Source organism: Eubalaena glacialis, chromosome 13, assembly GCF_028564815.1.
Source record: "Eubalaena glacialis isolate mEubGla1 chromosome 13, mEubGla1.1.hap2.+ XY, whole genome shotgun sequence".
NCBI lineage: Eukaryota > Metazoa > Chordata > Mammalia > Artiodactyla > Balaenidae > Eubalaena > Eubalaena glacialis.
In genome coordinates, this window is record NC_083728.1 from 21,486,262 (window position 1) to 21,509,376 (window position 23,115).

A 23,115-nucleotide genomic window follows, 5' to 3' on the forward strand; every position below is an offset into this window, starting at 1 on the left:
TGGATGCCAACAGACGGAGCGGGGGCACTTGTGGGAGCCCACAGCCCCAGGTGGGTGTGGGGATGGGGATGGGGATGGGGTGGCACCATGGCCTCCACCCCCATTCTCAGCAGAACCAGGGGTCAGTGCCAGAGGGACAGATGGGAAAGAAGCAGCCATTTGCACGGATGGTGCCAGGGACCCAGGTTCTCTTTCTGCACCAGCCGATCTGGGGTTGGCTGGCTCTGGGGGCACCTCTCCGGACAGCAGGGGCATGTGTGACCCAGTGGAGCTGGGTGCTGCCTCAGGTAGTCGGGAGAACCATGCAGTGACACAGCAACGCCGGCAGAGGGCACCAAACGCACCAGAGTGAGGCAGCGGGGAAAGGCGAGGGTCCCCAGGCTGTCACCGGGAGATGGGTTCGGGATGGCCCGGTCCATAGGAGGAGAAGCAGCCCAGCCCCTGGGATTGGGGGACAGGAGGGCCAGAGATCCCACCCTGAGGGCTGCAGAAAACATGAGGATGGGCGGGACGGTGGGCGGGCGGGGGGATTATGCACCCAGAATTGTAGTCATGTGAGAAGGATGCCCATGGGCTGGGTCAGTCTGTACCTGAGCAAGGGCTGGGTTGGGACCTGGATGCAGGAGTGCAATGGGGGCTGGTACGTGATGGAGTGGGCCGGCGTCCTCTCCTGCATTCCCCAAGGTGGGCAATGACACCTGACATTGGATGACTCCTCCCACCCCGTCACTTCCCACGTCCAATCTATCACCAGGTGTGGATTCCATCTCCTGCATCGCTGTCCCCATCCCCACTGCCTTGGCTGAGGCTTCATCACCTCTCTCTGCCTCCCTGTCACTCTCCTTCCACACACCTCAGCCAGAGAGAGCTTCTTTGTTAATCCAGCCACGTTGCTCTCAGTTTACAAACCTCTGAAAGGCTCCCTGTTGCCAAGAGCAGAAAATCCACAGAAAGCTCTTCTTACTGTGCTCCTTCGTTGTATTGGAGCAGTAGTGACAATAATGATGACACCAATAACAACAGCCCCAGCAAGAGCAGTAATAATATGTCACATTGTCAATAATAAGAGCTAATGCTTTTTGAGGAGTTACTAGGGCCACGCATCTTGCTAGCCATGCATTGCCTCATTTGATCCTCAGAACAACACTTCCAGGGCTCCATAGCCATGTGGGGCTAGAGGCTACCGTACCGGGCAGTGTCGATACACAGAACATTCCATCACCATAAAGGTTCTATTGGACAGTGCTGCCCTGAACTCAGTTTCCTGAGCTGTAAAATGGGGATAATAATATTTCAAAGAGTTGCTGTGATGATCAAACCACACTTCACGTAAGTGAAGTGGCTTTGCCGAGAAGTGAACATGTGACAAATTCTAATAATAATAATAACTAATATTTACCCAGTGTCAAGTGATGCTTATAGGGTTTTATGTGTATTTATTTAATCCTCACAACAACCCAATGAGATGGATACTTGTTGTTCCTCTTCTACAGATGAGGAAAGTGAGGCACAGAGAGCTTAAGTAACTTGCCCAAGGTCACACAGCTAGAATTTGTGGATGCATGAAGCCCTGCGGGACAGGAAGAGAAGCCAAGAGGACACATGGGGACCCCCTGGGCTGATGGCTGAGGGTGGAGACTTGTCCCCAGGGCTTGTGGGTAGGAGGGTGGCCAGTCTCTCCTGCCCTCAGAGGGAGATGGAGAGGCTCTCCCCAGCCCAGGGTTCCAGTAGCCTGGCCTCCCACCCGCCAGGCTGCATTCAAGTCCACCTGATCAAAAACTGGATCCAGAGCACAGGGAGGTTCAGTGTGTTCACTCCTTAACTCAGACACACATATTAAGCACCTACTGTATGCCAGCATGGGGCGCAAGACTGGGATACACCGATGAGAAAGAGACATGGGCTCTGCTCTTGTGCAGCACAGAGTCTGGGTAACGGGAGACCAGCATTAAATAGTCACACTAATGGATGAAATGACAAAGGGATGCTCAGAAGAAAGGATATGGATATAACAGCAGAGCTCTCAGGCTCTTGCTGTGCACGCACCCGAGCGCTGGGTGAAGTGCGACGGGGAGCAGTACCTTGTGTGTGCAAGGGACCGAAAAGTCAAGTGGCTGGAGGCCAGGCAGCCAGAAAACATGGTGGGCTCAGCAGGGGCACAGGGGAGTTCCTTACCCCCAGCGTTATGGACAGACACCAGAGCACTTTGAGTAGCATCAGCAGATGTTGGGTCTGAGCATCCCTGCAGCCACTGTTCGGAGGATGAATCAGGGGCAGGGCTGCCTGAATGCTGGGGACTAGTTAGGGGGCTGTTGCAGCATCCAGGTGACAAATGACAGCCAGAGCAGCCCCTCCCCAGCCAAAGGGGCCTGGGCCCATCTCGCTGCCCTAAAAAGGATGTGTGTTTTGATAGCACATGATTCCTGGCCAGAGTTCATGGCTGTGTGACCTTAGGAAGGTCACATAAGCCCCCTGTCAATCACTTTTGTCACGGGGGTGGATGGATGCCTTGGTGGGTGTGAATAAATGTGCTTCGTAAACTGTCAAGCTCCAGACAAACTTGCTTTGTTTGTCAAACCCTTTGCCAGGCAGTGAGGATGCAGTGTACAAAGGCTCCCTGTCCGCGGAGGCTGTGTGTGTGCCGCGCATGTGGGCACGGGGCTCTGTGGGCGTGTCTGTAACAGACACACTCGTCTCCAAAGCAGACAAGAGCCTTTCAGATGTGGCAGCTGCGGCTCCCCTCCCCCTCCTCCCTGAGGGCTCTGGGCAGAAAAAAGCAGGGAGATGGGGCACCTGTCCAGGTGGAGAGCAGGGAAGCAGGGGCCCCAGCGGGTCCTTACCTGGTGCAGGGCTGTGAGTCCATCCTCGTTGCACAAATCAGGGCTGACCTTATTCTTCAGGAAGTAGCGCACTGCAACAGAGGGGACAGGAGTGACTGTCCTGTCACACTTCAGGTGTGCAGGGATGCGGGGGACCCAGGTAAGACCCGCTCTCCCCCAGGTCCTGACACAAACAGTCTTGTTTACTCCTTACAACAGGGGTGAGAGGTAAGTGTCAAAACCTCCCCATTTCACAGATGAGGAAACTGAGGCACAGAACACAGATCTCTTGTCCAGGATTTCCAAGGGGTGGAGAGCACTGCCTGTCTTACTCTGCATAATAATGACAGGAGCTAACGGTTATTGAGCGCTTCCTGTGCACCAGGCACAGAGCTAAGCGATTTACATTTGTTGTCCAGAGGGAGCACATTCTAGTCACTGAAAGCATACACTCTGGTGTCCAATGGCTTGGGTTCAAATGTAAGTGCTGTTTTTATTGGCTGTGCAACCTCAGTCAAGACACTTCCCTCTCTGTGCCTCAGTTTTCTATTCTATAAAATGGGGATGATGTTAATCCCACCTCACCAGGACATCATGTGGAATAACTGAGGTGAGCTGTGGCAGGGTCTTAGCACGGTGTCTGGCACATGGTTTGAACGTCAGCACTTGTTATGGAGGTTGTTATTATTTTTATTAACACTGCAGGTCCCTGCACCCATAAGTGCCAAATGCCCCTTCTTTGGCCCTACTGAGCCTTGAAGCTTTAAAGCAGAGGCTTTAACTGCCCTCCATCCTGAGACCTTTGTCTAGTGTGTGTGTGTGTGTGTGTGTGTGTGTGTGTGTGTGTGTTTTCAGGGATGGTGGGAGGGGGGAGGGAGCTGGGGTGTGGGAGGGCAAAGTGAACTCTAGCCACAGCCTCCAATCCTTCTTGCTTAGGACAACTTCCCTTTTCCACGGGGACCCTCCCTCCTTCTCCATCCTCCCCAACCCATTCAAGCCCTAGTTCCCATCCTGGACCCAAGGGCAAAGGGAAAGAGGGAGGGTCAGCACACACATACTGGTAGTTAGTACATCATTGTATCAATACATTCAAGTCCACCTACTCAGAAACTTGGGCCAGAGCGCAGGGAGTCTTCAGTGCGTTCATTCGTTAAGTCAGTACACACATATTAAGCACCTACTGTATGCCAGCATGCGGAATGACGCTGGGATACACCAAGGAGCAAGAGACATGGGCTCTGCCCTCGTGTGGCTCAGAGTCTGGGTAGCAGGAGACTGACATCAAACGAGCGAACCCACCAGCCCTGCAGGCCCCTTCCCAGCCAGCAGCAGTAGTCCCTGCCATGGCCTCCAAGCTTTAGGATACCCATCTCTGGCCAGCCTCCAGCTGCACAGCTCCCATGGGGTGAGGCGCCCATGGGGCCAATGGGATGAGTCCATTGAAGCCCATGGTTCCTCTTCTGGCCCATCGTACCCTTCCCTGTTCAAATGGCTCCAAGCCCGAAGGTAGGGCCTGCACAGGCCTCTTCCCCAGATCCACCTTCCCAAGGGTGGACCATGCAGTGGGAAAATACACCTCTAGGCTGAAGGGGTGACCAAGGGGTGGCCGTTTGCAGAGCAAATGGAGGAACTTGACTACACAAGCTGGCTTGTGAGTGAGGCCCTCATGATGCCAGGGACTGAGGCCTGGGTCCTGCAAATGGAAGGAGCAGGCTGGGCCTGGCCCCTTTGAGCCCCCTCCCACTCCCACCCAGTTTGGCTTCCTCAAAACACGAGCCAAACTGCACAGCCCCTAATGCCCGCTGGGGGTGCTATCTCCACACTACAGCCCACCACCCGCGCGATGGGGCAGGGACACAGTGGTTTCCTCCTAGATTTGCCTCTGCTCTGCAGTAACAAGCTCGAGTGACCTGTGAAGGGCGGAGGGAAGGCCATCCATTCTGCAGGCTGAATACCTGCTCGGCACCCGCAGCGGGTGCTGGGGAAGAAGATGAGGTCTCTAGAGCAGCGGGGATGGGGGCCGTCTTCATTAGTCCCAGCTCCCGGACCCAAAGCCCCAGTGGCACCCTTGGCCTGAGTGTGAACAGAGACCCCTGTGAAGGGGAGGTTGAGGCCTCCACCCAGCCTCCTGGCAAGAGGTGACATCTCCGGCAGACTTGCCCTAGATGCTTTCATTGCTGCTGGGGGTCAGAGTGACAGGAGTTTATACCAAATACAGTCAGGTCCTCTGGAACCACTAGCCACATCTAGCTCATATGGCTTTCAAATGTTAACTCATAAAAATTCAAAATTCACTTCCTCAGTCGCTCTGGCCACATTTCAAGTGGTCAACAGCCACAGGTGGCTACCATATTAGAAAGTGCAGAAATAGAACATTTCCATCTTCACAGCAAGTTATATTGGACAGTGCTGCTTTGGGGCATTATACATGGAAATTAGCCCCATCACCAAGAGCTAAAACCCTTCTGTGGTTCCCCATTGCTCTGGGAACAACGTCCAAAACTCTTACTATGGCATAGAAGGTCTGCACGATGTGTTCCCTGCCTGCAGGCCTCCATCTTGCACAATTCCAGGGGGAACCATTCACACTGTGGTCTGTGAGACTGGCACCCCCCCAGCCCAGGGCAGAGCAGTGCACAGCTTGCTCAGCTATACACAGGACTCCTAACCTACCTGCCTCTCCAGTCTCACTTCTTAAACTCCAAACACCTTCCACAATGGTCTTTTGTCAGCTACAGAGTCACCATACTTCCTTTGGCCTCTGAGTTTTGCATAGCCTGTTCCCATTGCCTGGAAGACACAATCATCCATCCATACATCCACCCATCCACCCATCCATCCACCCATCCATCCATCCATCCGTCCACCCTCATCCATGCATCCATACATCCATCCACCCATCTACCATCCATCTTCCCACTCTCATCCAATCATCCATCCAGTCTTCCACCCATCCACCAACCACCTAGCCACCCACATCCATGCATCCATCTCTGATACACACACACACACACACACACACACACACACATACACACACACACCTGTCTCACTCCTCATCCTGTACATCTCACCTCAAACTCTCCAGACGAAGGCACTCCCCCTGGTCTGCACGCCCAGAGCTTCTATACATCTTATATATAGCCTTATCACAACCATAATTACATAACAATTTGAGTAATCATGGTAGACTTTGGGTCTGCCTCTGTAGGGCAGGACAGTGACCTGGCACTTGCTGCTCTTTCCTTAAGGCCCGGCACATGGTAAATCCTCAACAACCTTTCCAGGACCCTGATCTAATTGGTAGCCCCTTAGCTCAGTCCAAGTTCACAGCTTCTCCATCTCCGAGCACAGCAGACCACCCTGTATGTAGTGCTGACCCGTATGGCTTGCATCTGGAGTATGCAGTGCTGCCCGCAGGGTCCTCCTACCAGGATGGATGGTAGCTGCTCTCAGCCTCAAGGCCACGTTTGAAGACTATGGCAAAGCCACTGATCACCGTGGCCCAGACTGTCCACGGGCTGGTGGGGTTGTCCTGGGCCTGACAGCTGGCCTTTGGGAGAGTAGAAGTGACCATGATGTCCCTGTGCAAGATGGGTTTCTGGAAGGTTCTCCTTTGGGGGTGGGTGGTGGACCAGGCTTCCGGTCCAGGAGACACTCTTTGAGGCAAAAATTAAGCATCAGCTGCCAAAAGCAGCCTTCGTGTGCAGTAATTATTGGGGTGTTCTCCGTGTGGCACGGGAGCCTAAGACATGTAATTACTCCAATGTTGGGCAGTTATTTTCAGCCCAAGAGGTGGGACAAGTCATCCTCGTCTCTAAGGAGCTGTTGATAGTCATGAGCCAAGGCCCCCTCCGTGGTTCTACTAACGCTTTAGCTGGGAGCCTGGCTCTGGACACAACTCATTGGAGCAAAGACCCCACCACCCAGGGCCTGGCCAGGTTTTCCTGCCTCTGGGGTTCAGCAAGAAAAATGATTCTTCTATCAACAGTGTCTTCTTACTGGACGCCTCCTATGCGCCCAGGTCAATGCAGAACCACTTTCTTTCATGGGTTCAGGTCTAATTATTCCTCTTACGGAGAACAGGAGACAGAGGGTCAGGGAAGTGCAGCTCACAGCCACGTGCAACCGAGTGGAGGAAATCAGACCCTCTGATTTCTAAGCCCAGGCTCTTAGCCACAAGGCTGCTCTGTTCTGCTCCTGAGGCCACGAATGCGAACCAGCATTGCTGGAGTAACCAGAGCCGGGCTGAGAGCTGGCATGGGGGGAGGGGGAAAGGAGAGTGGACAGAGTGACCTCTACTCTGCAAGCATCAGAGGCCCTCGAGTCCCAGGCCAAGCCTCTTCTTGCAGACAGAAGGGCTCAGGGATCCACAACCAGGACAGAAGAAACATGGCAGCCCCGGGGTCATGGTCAGACATCTCAGGGGCCAAATTAAACACAAAGTTGCCTTCTCTCACTCCCTCTTTAAAACCCTCTGGTGGTTCCACATTGCTCTTAGAATAGAGTTCAAAATCCTTCCTTGGCCTTCACTGGGGTCAGCAAACTATGGTGCAAGGGCCATATCGGGCAGGCAGCCTGTTTCCATAAATTAAAATTTCTTGGAACACATCCGCACTCATTGATTTACATATTGCTTGTGAATGCTTTTACCCTACAACACCAGAGTTGAGTAGTTAACAGCAGAGATGTATGGCCCGCACAACCTAAAATATTTACTATCTGGCTCTTTACAGAAAAGATTTGATGACTCTGGTCTTCACGGTCCTGCATGGTGTGGTCCACCTACAGGGCTACCACCTTGCACAATTCCGGGGGGCACTGTTCTCTGCATAGTCCATGAGAATGGCTAGCTCTGGAGTTGTGCAGTGTGCAGCCTGCTCAACCTGACCTAGCCATCCTGTATCCCTGGTCCCCCAGGCTCTTCTCTTGCTCTCCAAGCACCTTGCACAATGGAGGTAACTGGCTTGGGGGGATCTGAGGGGTTGGCTGGGGCTCAGGGAGGACAAAGACAAGAAGGGCATGCTCTCGTCTCCAGCTGGGCATGTCCACCACTTCTCCTGATTGCCCACCCTCAGGTCTGCCCCCAAAGCACCAACACCAGGCTTGCCCATCAGTTTGTCCAAGTGACCCTCTGTCCTCACACATTTCTTTAGCTGTGGCTTTAGGCAAGTTATTCCTTCTCTCTGTGCCTCGGTGTCCTCATCTGTAAAATGGGGATCAGAACAGCATCTTTTTTGTGGGGATGCTGTGAGGATTAAGTAAGACAATGCCCGAAAGCTACTACTATCATTTATATTAAAAATAAAAATAAAAAACAACCACTGAGCTCCTGCCTGGTCCCACCCTGTGCTGGGTGCTGGAGATGTAATCATGGATATCTGGCATTTCTCAAGAGCCCTTGACCTGGTCCTAAAAGACAGAGGTCATCTCTCTCCAGGGAGCTCCGAGCATCTGCTGGTTCAAGGACCACAGTGAGGCCACAGCCAATGTCCCCACCCCCCCCCCGTGAAGGCAAGACCCCACTGAGATGGCAAAGAGGTGGCTCCCGCCCTCCCCTCATGTATTCCTGCTCCTGGCGCCAACCCCGTCGCTCCACCCACACCTCCCTGGCAATCTGGCTGGAATCTGGGCCAAGCAGGGCCATCTGTTCCCCTCCGTCTCCAGCTGTAGCGAGCGAGGCTGAACTAGCCCATCTCGGCAGGAAGCTGGTGGCGGCTGCCTTTGGGGAGAAATCACTGCTGACAAGCTTGTGTTTTCTTTGCCACCTGAGCCACTCCACCCCACAGAGCAGACCTCCTGACCTCGGGCTGGTCAGTGACGTGCAACCACAGGTGTGGGTCCTGCTCCTGCCCTGGGGGATCAGGGACAGCAAGGCAGAGGTGTCTGCTTACTGGAGGTGGACCTTGGACAATCTACATCTGCTGGGGGCTCCCTGGGGCTGAGCTGCTGTCGCCTGGCCACATGACTTCCACTATCACGTTCACGGGACACCCACTCACCAAGCCCTCTTCCCTTCCCATTTCGCTTCCTTTCCCACCCAACACCCAGGAACGAAGCTTCATCCTCCCACCACCTCCTAGGCGCTGACCGAGGAGGTCAGATCTAGTTTCTGACCCTCCACACCCCTACTTTGTCCCACCCCCCAAACCCCCCTCCCCGAAACCCTCACCAATTCAGTCACACTGGTTTCTTCCATTTCTTAAAGCAAAACAAAACAAAAACTGAGCTCCTCAAGGCCTTTACACACACAGTTTCCTGCACCTGGAGCCCTCTTTCTTCCCATACTTGGGCCAGCAAACTCCTCTTCTTCCTTCCAATTCCAGCTGAAATGTCACCTCCTCTGAGAGGCCTTCCGTGATCACCCCAATCTCAATCGAGTTGCCTGAGTTATTTTCTCCCATAATACCCTGCATTTCTGCTTCCCAGTAGCTCCTATGGCAATTTATAATGATAGGGTCATTAGTTAGCATATATTAATTATATAGTTATTTGTTTAGTTTTGGGGGCTCCATGAGGGCAGGGAACCCCATTGACTGGTGTTCCCAGTGTCTAGCATGGAGCCTGGCTCAGAGCAGGGGCTCAAGAAATATCTATTGCAGTGAGAGCACCTGAAATCTACTCTCTTAGCAAATATCTAGTACTCAATACAGCACCATTATTAACTGTAATCATCATGCTTCACATTAGGTCTATAGATGTATTCATCCTACATAATGGCAACTTTGTACCCTTTAACCAATATCTCCCCCACCAGAAAGTAACTATATGAGGAGATGGATATGTTAATTAGCTTGACTATACTAATCTGTCTCTCTCTCTCTCTATACATATATATAGATAGATAAACATCACATTGTGTACCTTAAATATATACAATTTTTTTTAAAATTTATTTTTATTTATTTATTTTTGCCTGCGTTGCGTCTTCGTTGCTGCGTGGGCTTTCTCTAGTTGCGGAGAGCGGGGGCTACTCTTTGTTGCGGTGCGTGGGCTTCTCATTGCAGTGGCTTCTCTTGTTGCGGAGCACGGGCTCTAGGCGCGCGGGCTTCAGTAGTTGTGGCACACAGGCTTCAGTAGTTGTGGCTCGCGGGCTCTAGAGCGCAGGCCCAGTAGTTGTGGCGCACGGGATTAGTTGCTCCACGGCATGTGGGATCTTCCAGGACCAGGGCTCGAACCCGTGTCCCCTGCATTGGCAGGCGGATTCCCAACCACTGCGCCGCCAGGGAAGCCCAAATATATACAATTTTTATTTTAAAAAATCTATTGTGTGAATGAACAAAGGCAGGAAGGAATGGAGGGAGTGCGCAATGCTCTGGGGGCCCACAAAGCTGCTTGTTCAGGGGGGCCTTGGGACGGTGGGACATGGTCTCCCCCTGGGGACACGTGCATAGTCCTGCAGACACAACACAAAGAGTGTGAAGTGAGGACTGGAAAGCAACAGGCATGGATTTTGCATAGAAATGAAGCAGCGAATACCCCTCCCCAAGCCTCCAGTGGCGATACAGCCAGACATGGCAGCTGACCGTAGGAGTCCATCAGCCCACCTCCAGGCCAGGCCCCAGGCACCATCATGACCCTCCCACCCAGGATCCCTGTCCTCACTCCCTCTGTCCTGCACCTTTGGTGTTCTTTCTACAATCCAGCACTGACTGTACACCAAGCACTTTGTCTATCAAATCCATTAGTCTTCCTAAGCCAGTTACGAGGACTAATGACCTGCTATTATAAATTAACTGCCTGCTATCATCTCCCCAATTTACAAATGGGAAAACTGAGGCTCAGGCTTGAACATGTGAAATGACTTGCACCAGGGCACGTGTCTGGGAATGGCAGAGCTGGGATTTTAACCCAGGTCTGACCACCTCCAAAGGCTGAACACTTAACCACTTTGCTAAAATTGCGCCAAACAAGGACACGGGGAAGGGAAGGTGGGCAGCAAAGAGATGTGTAAGATGGATGCAGATATTAGCATGAAGAAAGCCATTGACAAAAAGCTAGAAGAAAGGTCAAGACCACTGCCAATAGTTCAGTGTTCAGTACATGATAATAAAGACTGATCGCTAACAGTCATCCCAGAACCTTCTTGTCAGAGCAGTTTGCAGACAGGACACTGGGGCAGGAGGTTAACACTTAGCCTGAGGTCCCGTGACAAATGAGTGGCAACTCGGGGGCTGACTCGAGCCTGAGCTCCACCACTTCCTCTGTTTGTCTTCCTGCTGCCTCTCCATTCTAGGCAGACCCCACCCCATCCCTGATGCCAAGCATCCTCATGGCCGGCCTCTGGCTGCTGCACCCCACCCACTAAGGCTGCACCTCCTCCATGGAAAATCGTGCCCCCCGCTGGCCCTGTTTCCTCCCCTTCCTCACATCCCAGGTCTGCTTTGCTCAGTCTCATGGGGTCCAGCACCTGGGGCCTGGTCAAACCAACTCCTCTGGCCCTCCCTCCCCCTCTGCCCCTCCTCAAGGTGCTGTCAGGGCTGCAGGGGGCCCAGCCTACTGCTTTAACCATGCCAGAAGGGCCAGCACTCTCAGCCTCTTTCCCCTCCTCCCAAGTCAAGGTTGTCTCGGGTCCACAGTGCACTGCGCCTCCCAAATCATTCCACTGAGCAGCTTCAACCTTTCTACCCACCACTGCTCGTCCCTGGAGCAGAAAGAGCCAGAAATAGCTGCTTCTAGGGAAGCCCAGCCGCCTTGGGCTGAGGGTGGAGTCAAGTCTAATGGTTTCTGCAGGGACTGGTGCAGCCCATCCCACAGGCAGGAAGTTCACCCCTGGATCCCGGGCGATGACTCAGCCATGGTGGAGGGTGGACTCAAAGTCACAGCCCCAGGCCCAGGCCCCAGGAGCCAGGCCTTGCTCTTCCTTAGGTAGCCCCCCTCCAGGGCCCATTCGAGAAGAGGGGTCAGACAATAACAAGTGTTGGCAAGGATGTGGGGACATCGGAACTCTCATACATTGCTGGTGGGAATGTAAAATGGTGCAGCTGCTGTGGAAAACAGTCTGGCGGTTCCTCAGAATGTAAACATGGAGTTACCATATGACCCAGTGATTCCACTACTAGGTATAGACCCAAGAGGAATGAACACATATGTCCACACAGAAACTTGTACACAGATTTTATAGTAGCATTATTTACAATAGCCCCAAAGTGGAAACAAGCCAAATATCCGTCAATGGAGGAATGCATAAAAGAAATGTGGCATAGTCACACAGTGGAATATTATGTAGCCATAAAAAGGAATGAAATGCTGATATGTGCTACACCATGGATGTACCTTTGAAACATCATGCTAACTGAAAGAGGCCAGTAATGAAAGACCACCACATATTGTGTGATTCCGAACATTTACAGGAAATGTTCGGAATAGGCAAATCCATAAAGATAGAAAGTAGATTAGTGGTTGTCAGGGGCTGAAGGGAGCAGGGAATGAGGAATGACTGCTCATGAATACAGGGTATCCTTCTGATGACATTTTTCTGGAATTAGTTAGTGGTGATTATTGCACAACCTTGTGAATGTACTAAAGACCACAAATTGCACACTTTTAAGAGGGAATTTTGTAGTATGTGAATGATACCTCAGTTTTAAAAGGAAAGCAAGGGGCTCCAAGCTGACCTTGAGCATCCTGCTGTAAGCTCATTCCCCTGCCAGCCTGGGAGATCTGTGAGGTCAGTACAGCACCTGTCGCATTCATCGCTGTACCCATAGGGCCAAGGATGGTAGCCAGTACACAGTAGGTATTCAATCTTTACTTAATGGAAGGGAAGGAAGGAGGAGGCCACTGACCACTTGGGCTGTGTATGATCTGGCCTCTGCTCACCTCTCCTGGCATCATCCGTCCTCACCACCATGGACCCTTTCAGGACCACCCATGCACCACCCTCTCTCTTGCATTTGTAAGCCTTCTTGTGTGCTATTCCCTCTGTCTGTCTTTTTCTGCCTTCACTTCACTTGGCTAATTCTTAACCAGGTTTCAGCTTAAGTGTCACTTCCTCCATGAAGCCTCCCCAGCTGGGCCAGGTACCCTTCTCATGCGCTTTCTGTTCCCTCCACAAGAACACTTAACACCATAATGTAGTTGTGTATGGATTTGTCTGTGTCTTTACTAGACTATCAGCTCTGGAGGGGTAGAGGAGTAGGAACCACAAACTTTCTAGCTACTGTGACATAGGCTCCTGGTCAATATGTGATGATTACAGGGGTCAGGAGAGCCTGCCTGGCTCCTACTCAGTCCTCAGAACTGGCCAGAGCATCCTCCCTTGGGATATTTTATGCTTTGTCCTCTGGACAACAAGGCTCCCAGGCTGGGCTGGGCCACAGACTTTTCCATCTCAGAGAGAATCTTCATCCCTTGGCTTATATAATACAAAGAGACCAGTTTCTCTCTTAGCATCTCTGATGTCCACATGACTGTGAGGACAAGATGGCCAAGGGTACACCAGACATGAAACTATAATCTTCGCTTTTCTAGAGCCTCCATGCCCAGGGCACATGGCTGAGCTGGGCAGGAGTTTTTGACAGAGACTCATATCAGCTACCCAGATGTCTCTGGACATATGTAACTTATATCTAGTATTAGGTGTGTGCCAGAAACATGATTTCAGACACTTTAGAATATAAACTCTATGTGGGCAAATCTTGTCCTTCTTCTTATCTGGGATATCCAGCACCTAGAGTAAGAGCTCAACTGAGAGAATAAACAAGAAAAATTGTTTTTCTTCTGTAAGAAGATAAAACTGAAGATACCAGGGAAATTTAACAAGATATGTACAAGATCTATATGAAGAAAACTACAAAACTCTGATGGATGAAATTTTAAAAATTAAATAAAAGGAGAGGTGTTCCATTTTCATGGATAGGAAGACTCAATATTGCCAAGATGTCAGTTTTTCCCAACTGGATCTATAGATTCAGTGCAACCCCAATCAAAAATGAGTTATTTTATGAATACTGACAAACTGATTCTAAAGTTTATATGGAGAGGCAAAAGATCCAGGATAGTCAACACAATATTGAAGGAGAAAAATAAAGTTGAAGGACTGACACTACCTGACTTTAAGACTTAGTATAAAGCTATAGTAATCAAGGCAGTGTGATATTGGTGAAATAATAGACAAATAGATCAGTGGAATAGTATAGAGAGCCCAGAAATAGACCCACATAAATATAGACAACTCTCATCCATTGCTGGTGGGAATGCAAAATGGTGTAGCCACTTTCGATGGTTTCTTACAAAACTAAACATACTCTTACCATACAATCCAACAATCACACTCCTTGATATTTACCCAAAGGAGTTGAAAACTATGTTCACACAAAAACCCACATACAGATATTTATGGCAGCTTTATTTACAATCACCAAAACTGGGAAGTAACCAAGATGTCCTTCAGTAAGTAAATAGATAAACTGTGGTACATCCAGACAATGGAATATTATTCAATGCTAAAAATAAATAAGCTATCAAGTTTAAATGCATATTACTAAGTGAAAGTGAAAAGCTACATACTGTATGATTCTAACTATATGACATTCTGGAAAAAGCAAAACTATGGAGACAGTAAAAGGATCCGTGGTTGCCAGGAGTTGGGGAGGGGGGAGGGATGAAGAGGCAGAGCACAGAGGATTTGGGAGGCACTGAAAATACTCTGTATGATACCTTTATGATGGATACATGTCATTATATATTTGTCCAAATCCATAGAACATACAACATAAGAGTGAACCCTAATGTAAACTATGGTCTTTGGATGATTCTGATGTGTCCTTGTAGGCTCATCAATGGTAACGAATGTACCACTGTGATGGGTGTTGTTGATAATGGGGGTGGGCTATGCATGTATGGGGCCAGAGGGTGTATGGGAAACCTCTGTACCTTCCCTCAATTTTGCTGTGAAACTACAACTGCTCTAAAAAGTGAAGAATAAGTAAATAACTAAGCAAACAAAAAGACACCAGGGATAAGCTACAGTTAATCTTCTTGAAAAATGCATAGTCTTTCTGAAACGTGAGGATGGGAAAGGAATCTCTTCATAATGTAGGAGCAGACATTTATGTACTAGATTTCCTCCAAGGGATGGAGAGCTACGTTTAACTCATCTAATGTGAAGAAGACATGGGTCTGCAAGGTTCCTCCATTGAAGCTCCAGACTGTGCCTGTGTACACTGCCCTCTGTCCCTCTCCCTTCCTCCCCTTCTGTCAGCTCCCTCACCCCATAGGTATCTTGTGGGCTCCCCGCCCTCCCACCCGCATAGTAATTTATCTCAGGGACCCAAGGCAAGGATACTGCTGGTCCAGAAGCACGACCTTGAACTTCCCCATGGCATTCATGAACACATCAGATCCCAGCTGTGCCAGGTCCCTGTTCTTCATTAATTCTGCTTCCAGAATTCTCCCAGCAGCTCCTCCTGCAGCTTCCCTGCAGACCCAGGAACCCCATCTCCCTTCCACCCTGCAGAGCCTGGCCGCCCAGGAACTCTCCAAGGTATTAGCTTTTATCCCAATTCCCCTCTCCCCAAACGCCCTGCACTCCTCTTCTTGAATTCCTGTTGCTTCCCCAACTCCATCTCTCTCACCTCATTGCTCTTTCTGCTTCTCGCTCCTTAATTTTTTTAAATAGCCCAATTATATCGTAACTCCACGGAAGCAATAGATAAAAAATATTTCCAGGCCTGCAGGTAGGCGCTGCACACACATCAACACTAAAATGGCTTCACAGCCATCATAACAATATCTAGCATTTGTTGAATATTTTTCACACACGAGGCACTATGCTGAGATGTTACATGTCTCATCCCAGTTAATCCCCACAACAACCCTATGACTTGGGTGCTATTATCAACTGATTCAAAAGAAAACTATGATTTGCTCAAGCTCACTTAGCTAATAAGTGTTGAAACTCATTTCTGGTCTGGGTGATTCCAGGCACAACTGGTGGTTCTGGCATATCTAGCGACAAAAGATCCTCACCCAAATATAACCAAGAATAAAATCCATTCCTATCAATATTTAGGCAGAGAAAACAAGTTTCCTATGAAGGGGGAAATTCCTTTAGCTCCCATCTGCCCACTTTGAACCTTCCGTCTGGTTTCCCTGATCCCCCTCTGCTGTCCCAAAGCCCCCCACTTCCCATGCCTGTCTGCCCAGTTCCCAATTTCTTCCTAAAGATGCCGTGTCTTGCTTCTCTCCCTCAACACAGAGTTATACAGGACAGGGACAAATCCCAATCTGGGCCTCCTTCCGCCTGTCTGACCAAGGAAATTAAACAAGATCTTTGAACATTTTAAAGGTAACCACCAGAGAAATTAAAATCAAGATTTATATCTTCCAGATCAATGGAAAAGATAAAAGCAAATAAACATAGTATTCCTGAAAGTCACAAAATGAAGGAAACAACAGAAACACAAATGCTACAAAACATGAAAGTAGATGACCAAAACACGAACATTGTAACAATAAACAAAATCATTTATTCTCCTCTATAAAGCAGTAGAGATTTGGTTGCCTAAAAGAAAAAAATTCAACTATGTGCTGCTAACCAGAGATACATCCCAACAAAATAACAGACTGAAAATAAAAGGATGCTCAAATATAAAACAGGCAAATGCAAACACAAGGAATGCGGGGGTGGCGACATCACTGTGATACAGAATAGAATTCAGGGCAAGAAAAGGAGGTAATTAACTTTAGGTTGATTTTTTAAAAATAGTTCAAAATAAAATCATAAACAGAAAGCAGATCAGTGGTTGCCCAGGGCTATTGATGAGGTGGGGAAAGCGAAGTTGTTAGCAGTTAGGAAAACTTATGAAATCATAATCAGTAAAGCAAAATTCAGTGCAACACAAATTATCAGTACATAAGTCAAAACCACAATTTTGACACCCTAAAGAAAAGATCAGGTGGGGGGCGGAAGGGGAAGACTTATTGACAAGGATGTTCACAGTAGCATTGTTTATATACACTGCTTATAATTGAGAAATATTGGAAGCAACACAAATGTTTAAACATTTGAGACTGCTTAGGTAAAATATGGAACATCCATATAATGGAATATTCTGCAGCTGGTATCTTAAAGAATTTTTAGTGACATAGGAAAATGCTTGATATATAACATAGAATGGAAAGACAAAAACCCAAAACTATACATTCAATGCAATCTCGATTGGAAAGGAAAAATGCATTGTGTCCACACAGACACACACTTCTCATTGGGAAAAAAATTAAGATATTAACTGTGGCTATCAGTGACTTTTATTTTATGGTTGCCAGAATTTTCCAAACATTTAAAACCATGTATGGACTACCTTTATAATCAGGATTTTCTAATTTCACTATAAAACTAAAACCATACACAGAATGGTAGCCAAATGGTAAGGACTACATTTTTGCTAAGAGTTTCTAGGGCAGAAATGAGGTCTCAAGCTGGCTGACCCCATGAAGGAAATGCTGAAGCTGGGATTCCCGCGTTGGGTAGGAAGTTAAACAGCAGCCAACAATAATAATAACCCCTTTGTTGGTATTGCAAAGAGGTTCACAAACTATGGTCCAATGGCCAAATCTTGCCACTTTGAACGGTTTGCATGTTAGGAATGCTTTCTGTGTTTTTTAATAGTTGGGGGGAAAAAAATCAAAGAAGAATATTTTTTGACTCATGAAAATTACATGACAGTCAAATATCAGGGTCCATAAGTGAAATGTAATTGAAACACATACTCTATATATTGCCTATGGTTGCTTTCTCTGTGGTAACAGACTGTACCACCCACAGAACCTACAATATTTCTTATCTGGCCCTTTGCAAAAAAAGTTTGCTGATCTCTGGAGCAGCGCTTTTCCGCTAACAAAGCATGTTGAAAACCACAGTCACTTAATTCTCACAATAAAAGTCTCCGGTAGGAGAGGAAGAAATCAATGCATGTCCAAGGCGGACCGTGGCATCGTGGCCAGGAGGCACGTGAGCAGATCAGGCTCAACATCTTCACCTGCCAAGGAATGAAGGGGGCACAAGCCCCCAAGAGCCAGCTGTCACTCACCTTTCTCCCCACCGTCTCACCTCCCAGCCCCAACTCAGTCGCCTCTACCCTCCAAAAGCAGTCGCGTTTCCTGTTAAGAGCGTGACCTTCTGAAACCTGCAGAGTGGAGGCTGCAGCTGCAAAAAAGATGGTATTTTTATCTGGACCCTGCTTCCTGTTTGCTGGCTGCGGGTTTTATTTGCTGGTGTTCTGTTTTGTCATTTCTGATACAGACTCTCTCCCTTGTCACATCAGAACAGAGATGTCTGTCCTCGATAGGGTATGCTGCCTGCCACCAGGCCCACCTGCCCCCGGGTCCCTGGTCCTTTGTACTCTCCCCTCCTGCTGCACCATCTCCTGTGATGTTGAGATACCCATCTTCTGCCTGCTCAGGAGCAGAAATCAGGGCAGCTGGATGGGCAGGGGGGAAACAGGAGCATTTCTGCTGCAGGAAATGGAAAAATCCACTCTCTTATCAGAGAAGAGCTGGCTGGGCTAGGAGGGGAACAAGTTTGCAGGTTTTCCAGAGCTTCTGGAACCCATAATTTGTTTAGCAAGGTCTGGTTGGGGAAGGACCAGGGCAGCTGCTGGAGGTAGTTAAGTTTTGGGACCTGGAGATCATTTGCTGGAGCTCCCAGCAATAGATAAAAAGGGACTGCCTTCAACCCTCCTGCCCCCAGGACTCAGCCAGATGGGGGAACAGAGAGCAGATACATCAGTGTCTAACAAGTCGGTGATAGCAGGAGCTCACATTATTGAGCCCTTACTGTGTGCCTAGCACCGTGCAGGAATTGGCTCACTGAAGCCCTACCACTGCCCTGGGCAGGAGGGAGGCAGCCACTCTGATTGATGCTATTTTACAAACAGGCATACTGAGGCACAGTGAGTTTAATTACCTTGCCCTGAGCCACTCATCTGGTAAGAGACTCCAGTAGCCCCCCACTTGAACTCTGGGCTTGCTCTGCCATGATGATTTCATGTCTTAGAACTAAACCTGACCTTAGGTCTCGAGAGCTGGGGATCTGCAGCCTGGAACATTCCTGTTCTGCCATCACACCCAGCACCAGGCTCTGAGCCAGACAGATAAAAGGGCTAGTCTGTCCTTTGCTACAATCACTCCTACCCCTGGAGAGAAGCCACCGAAATGTACCGCTGAGGGACAGGCAATCTACCTAAGCGTTGCGCCCGGCATGAAAACACAGGTGGAGTGGCTAAGAATTCAGACCCCTTTTCCCAGTGATCTGACCTCAGGCATGTCACTGCCTCTATCTGAGCCTCAGTTCCCTCACCTGTAAAAGAGGAATTATAACCTCATCAGGTTATCTGAGAAGTAGATTATAGAGTACTGATATAAATAACAGTAGTAGTAGTAGTAGTATTTAGCTAGTTGGCTCTCCCCATCCCAGCAGTCATCCCACAGGAATGTGGAGCCCAGCCTTCAAGCTCCAAGGCACTGAATGGTGGCTCCAGGTGGTGGACATCTTTGGAAATCTTGTGAGCTGACCACAAGGTAGAGCCAAAGGGCATCCTGGGTGTGGCATCCAGTCTCCAAGATGCATCCCTTCCTCCTAAGATTTCACACGCTTGTGCAGTTGCTTCCCACACTGAACAGGACTGACTGACATGGGTCATCATAGGATGGCGTGTGACCTGTGAGGCTGGGTCACAGAAGACATTGCAGGTCCCATCTTGCTCCTTGGACCACTCACTCTAGAGAAGAAGCTGCCATGTTGTGAAGACACGCAAGTGGCCTTGGAAAGACCTCATCATGAGGAACTGAGGCCTCCTGCCAACAGCCATGTTGGAGCCATTGTGGAATCAGAGCTTCAAGCCACAGACAAGCCCTCAGATGATGGGAACCTGGGTTACATGTTGAAGACAACTTCGGGAGAGACCCTGAGTGGGAAACACTCAGCTACCAGCCCAGGCCTCCTAGATGCCCTAGAACCTGCTCCCTCTCCCCTCAGAGTCAGTCAAATTTCTGTTAACCGGGGAAATTCTTCACTAAACCCTACAGCTGACTAAGGGTTTCTATTTCCGCCCACAGTGCTGATAACACGTCAGTCATCACCTGGGTCTCCTTCCTGTCCTAGGGGCACAACTGCATCTTCCCCACTGCGTGAGGATGGGACCAGGTCTCGAGGCACCTTCCTGAGCTGAGGGTACCGGGGACCTGGCTGGAGAGAGGCGGGGGAGGAGACAGCGGCCACATACAGCTTCCTAACTCACAGACCTGAATGTGCTTCTCTCCTGCTCAGAAACCTCTCACGGCTCCCCACTGCCTCCACGCTGTCAGAAGCCAGCCCAGTGGTTCTCACGGTGCGGTCCCAGCAGGAACAGCAGCACCTGGGAATTTGCTAGAAGCATAAATCCTGTGGCTCTACCTCAGAAATACTGAATCAGGAGTTGGGGGGGAAGGCCTGACAATCAATGGTTTAACACATGCTCGCAGTGATCCTGACGCCCCATCTCCTCTCCCCTCATTCCTTTCTGTGTCTTCTGTGCTCTAGAAACACCCAACTTCTCTTCCCCCTCCCCCCTCCCCGACAAATATTCACTGGGTCCCAACTCTGTGCCAGGTGTGAGCACACAGCAGTGAACAAGGCAGACACCAGCTCTGCTCTCCTCAAGCCTGCCATCTGCCCTGCTCTCAGTCTGGAATATTCTTCCCTTCTTCCCACCAGCCAGATCCCCACCCAGGCCCTCACGCCAGTGCAGGAGACGCTCAACAATCACGAGGCAAACATTAAATGAGCCGATGAATACGTGACTGAATGCACCACCTCCTTGACCCTGAATTAAGTGCCCTCAGCAGGCCGTGTGCACCTCAACCGGAGCGCCCGTCACCCTTCACGGGGGCCCATGGAGCACTCGAGATGTACACAACCCGGATTGAAATATTTGTGCTGCGAGTGTAACACACGCACTGGACTTGGAAGATTTAGTACCAAAAAAAGATGGGGAAAATGTCTCAATAATTTTTTTGTACTGAGTATATGTTGAAAGAATAGATTGAGTTAAAGAAAGTATACAAATTAATTTCACCGGTTTCTTTTCTACTTGAAGGTGCTACTAGAACATTTGCAATTAAGTATGTGGCTCACATTTTTGTTTTCTATCGACCAGCACTGAGCGGGTTGTAAATATTTAGTCCCAGGACTACGGGCTCCTGGGGCATTTCTGTCCATCTATCTTTCCTCCCTTCCTTCTGTCCGCCCTCCCTCCCTCCCTCTCTCCCTTCCTTCCTTCCTCGAATTCTAACCTCCACCTCCTCCTTTCCACAAACATTTATTGGACATCTGCTCTAGACTCCCACCATGAGACCTGCCACAAAGTAGGTGCCAAGCCGTCTGCTGAATGAATAAGTCAATGCTCAGAATGCAGACTGACCAACAGGTGACCCTGGGGGAGTTTCTCTCCTATTTAATTCCCATACCTGCTTGTTTGGGTGTAGTTTTCCCACTTCATTTCAAAAGCAGCCAAATTCCAAAGATGTCGTTACATAACTCGGGGCTGGGGTCAGCTTTCCTCTTGCATTTGGGGCTCAGGTGCCCTCATGTCCCAGCGCCAGGACTCTGAGTGCAATACACTTTGTTCTTGAAGCTCCAGGAGGCTGGCCAGGGCAGGGATCTGGGCTTGGAGCTTTAGTGCCAAGTTCTCCAGTGAGGGGAGGGCAGCAGGCAGAGCCATGCACTGCGCCCTGCCCAACCTCCACCAGCCCCCAGGGGCCTGGGAGGAGGAGGGTACATGTGGGTCAGTGAGACCCAGGCTTCAAGCCTGCTTTGGACCCTGGACAAGAGTCACTGTGGAGGAGCTGCTCCTTGGAGCTGGGAAGGCGGCAAGAAGGTTGGCACGGTGCGTGGCCTTCGTGTCCCCAGGACCCAGTTGCAGCTAACACAAGGTCATGGCCACTGCACCATGGCCCAGCAGCCAGCAGCAGCCTCCTTGATGCCTTCCCACTGCTTTCACACCCTTCCCAACCTCGCACTGAACCACTGGAGGCGTTCCCTGCCCCAGGGCCCTTGCTTATGCTATGATTTCTGCCTAGAATGCTCTCCTCTGGCTCAACCTCGATCTTTCCACATGGCTGGCTCCTTCTCATCCTTCAGGTCTCCTAAAGGTCGTCTCCTTGGAGAGAACTTCCCTGACTGACCTTACTAAATACGTCACAGTCCTTTTTTCTTTACCAGAGCAACCTTACCTGTTCCTTCATAGCAGGGAATTTCACAGTAGGGGAGTGAATTGCCACCTTGGCCTTAAAGAACCTTATCTTCCCCTTTAATATACTCCATGGGTCATGACAGGAATTTTCAGGCACTTAAACCACACACCTCATGTCTCCTCATGTATAGGCTGAGAGAAAGAAGCCTCATACGCAAGAGTCCAGGCTGTGATTCCATCTGCATGATGTTCTAGAACGAGCAAAACTAACCATACACTTCACACCCACTAGGGTGGCTATAATCAAAAAGCAGACAGTAATAAGTGTTGGCAAGGATGTGGAGGAATTGGAACCCTCATACAGTGCTGGTAGGAACATAAAATGGTACAGCTGCTGTGGAAAACAGTCTGGCGGTTCCCCAAAAAGTTAAACATAGAATTACCATGTGACCTAGCTATTCCACTCCTAGGTATATACCCCAAATAATATATAAACCCCAAGAACTCAGACAAATATATGTACACTCATGTTCATAGCAGCACTATTCACAGTAGCCCAAAAAATAGCCAAAAGGTAGAAACAACCCCAGTGTGTACATACATTAGGTCACAGAAAGGAATGAAGTACTGACACATGCTACAATGTGGATGAACCCTGAAAACAGGATGCTAAGTGAAAGACGCCAGACTCGAAAGGTTACATATGGCATGACTCTACTTAGATGAAGTTTCCAGAATAGGTAAGCCCATAGAGACAGAACGCAGATTTGTGGTTGCCAGGGGCTAGAAGGAGGGGAGAATGAGTGGTGACTGCTTAATGGGCATGGAGTTTCCTTTTGGCGGGATGAAAAGGGTTTGGAACTCGATAGAAGTGGTTACAAACCACAGTGAATGTACTAAATGCCACTGAATTGTTGACCTTAAAATGGTTCATTTTATGTTATGTGAATTTCACTTCAAAAAACCCCCAACCAAAACCAAAAATACAACTAACCTGTAGTGGTTAAAAAAAATCAGAACAGTACTTGCCTGGGAGGAGGTAGAGAACCAGCTGGGAAGGGGCATGAGAGAATTTTCTGGAGTGATGGTAATGTTCTAGACCACCACTGTCCAGTACAAAT

General features: G+C 49.4%; 1 protein-coding gene across 1 annotated transcript in view; it reads right to left on the minus strand.

The window, feature by feature from the left end:
• The window catches only part of PPP1R16B (protein phosphatase 1 regulatory subunit 16B), a 96,799-nt gene that overhangs the window by 18,813 nt on the left and 54,871 nt on the right, over nucleotides 1-23,115 (minus strand). The window contains exon 3 of the mRNA XM_061208950.1: nucleotides 2,841-2,911. Within this exon, the coding sequence (XP_061064933.1) occupies nucleotides 2,841-2,911 (71 nt within the window). The remainder of the gene's footprint in view (nucleotides 1-2,840; nucleotides 2,912-23,115) is intronic.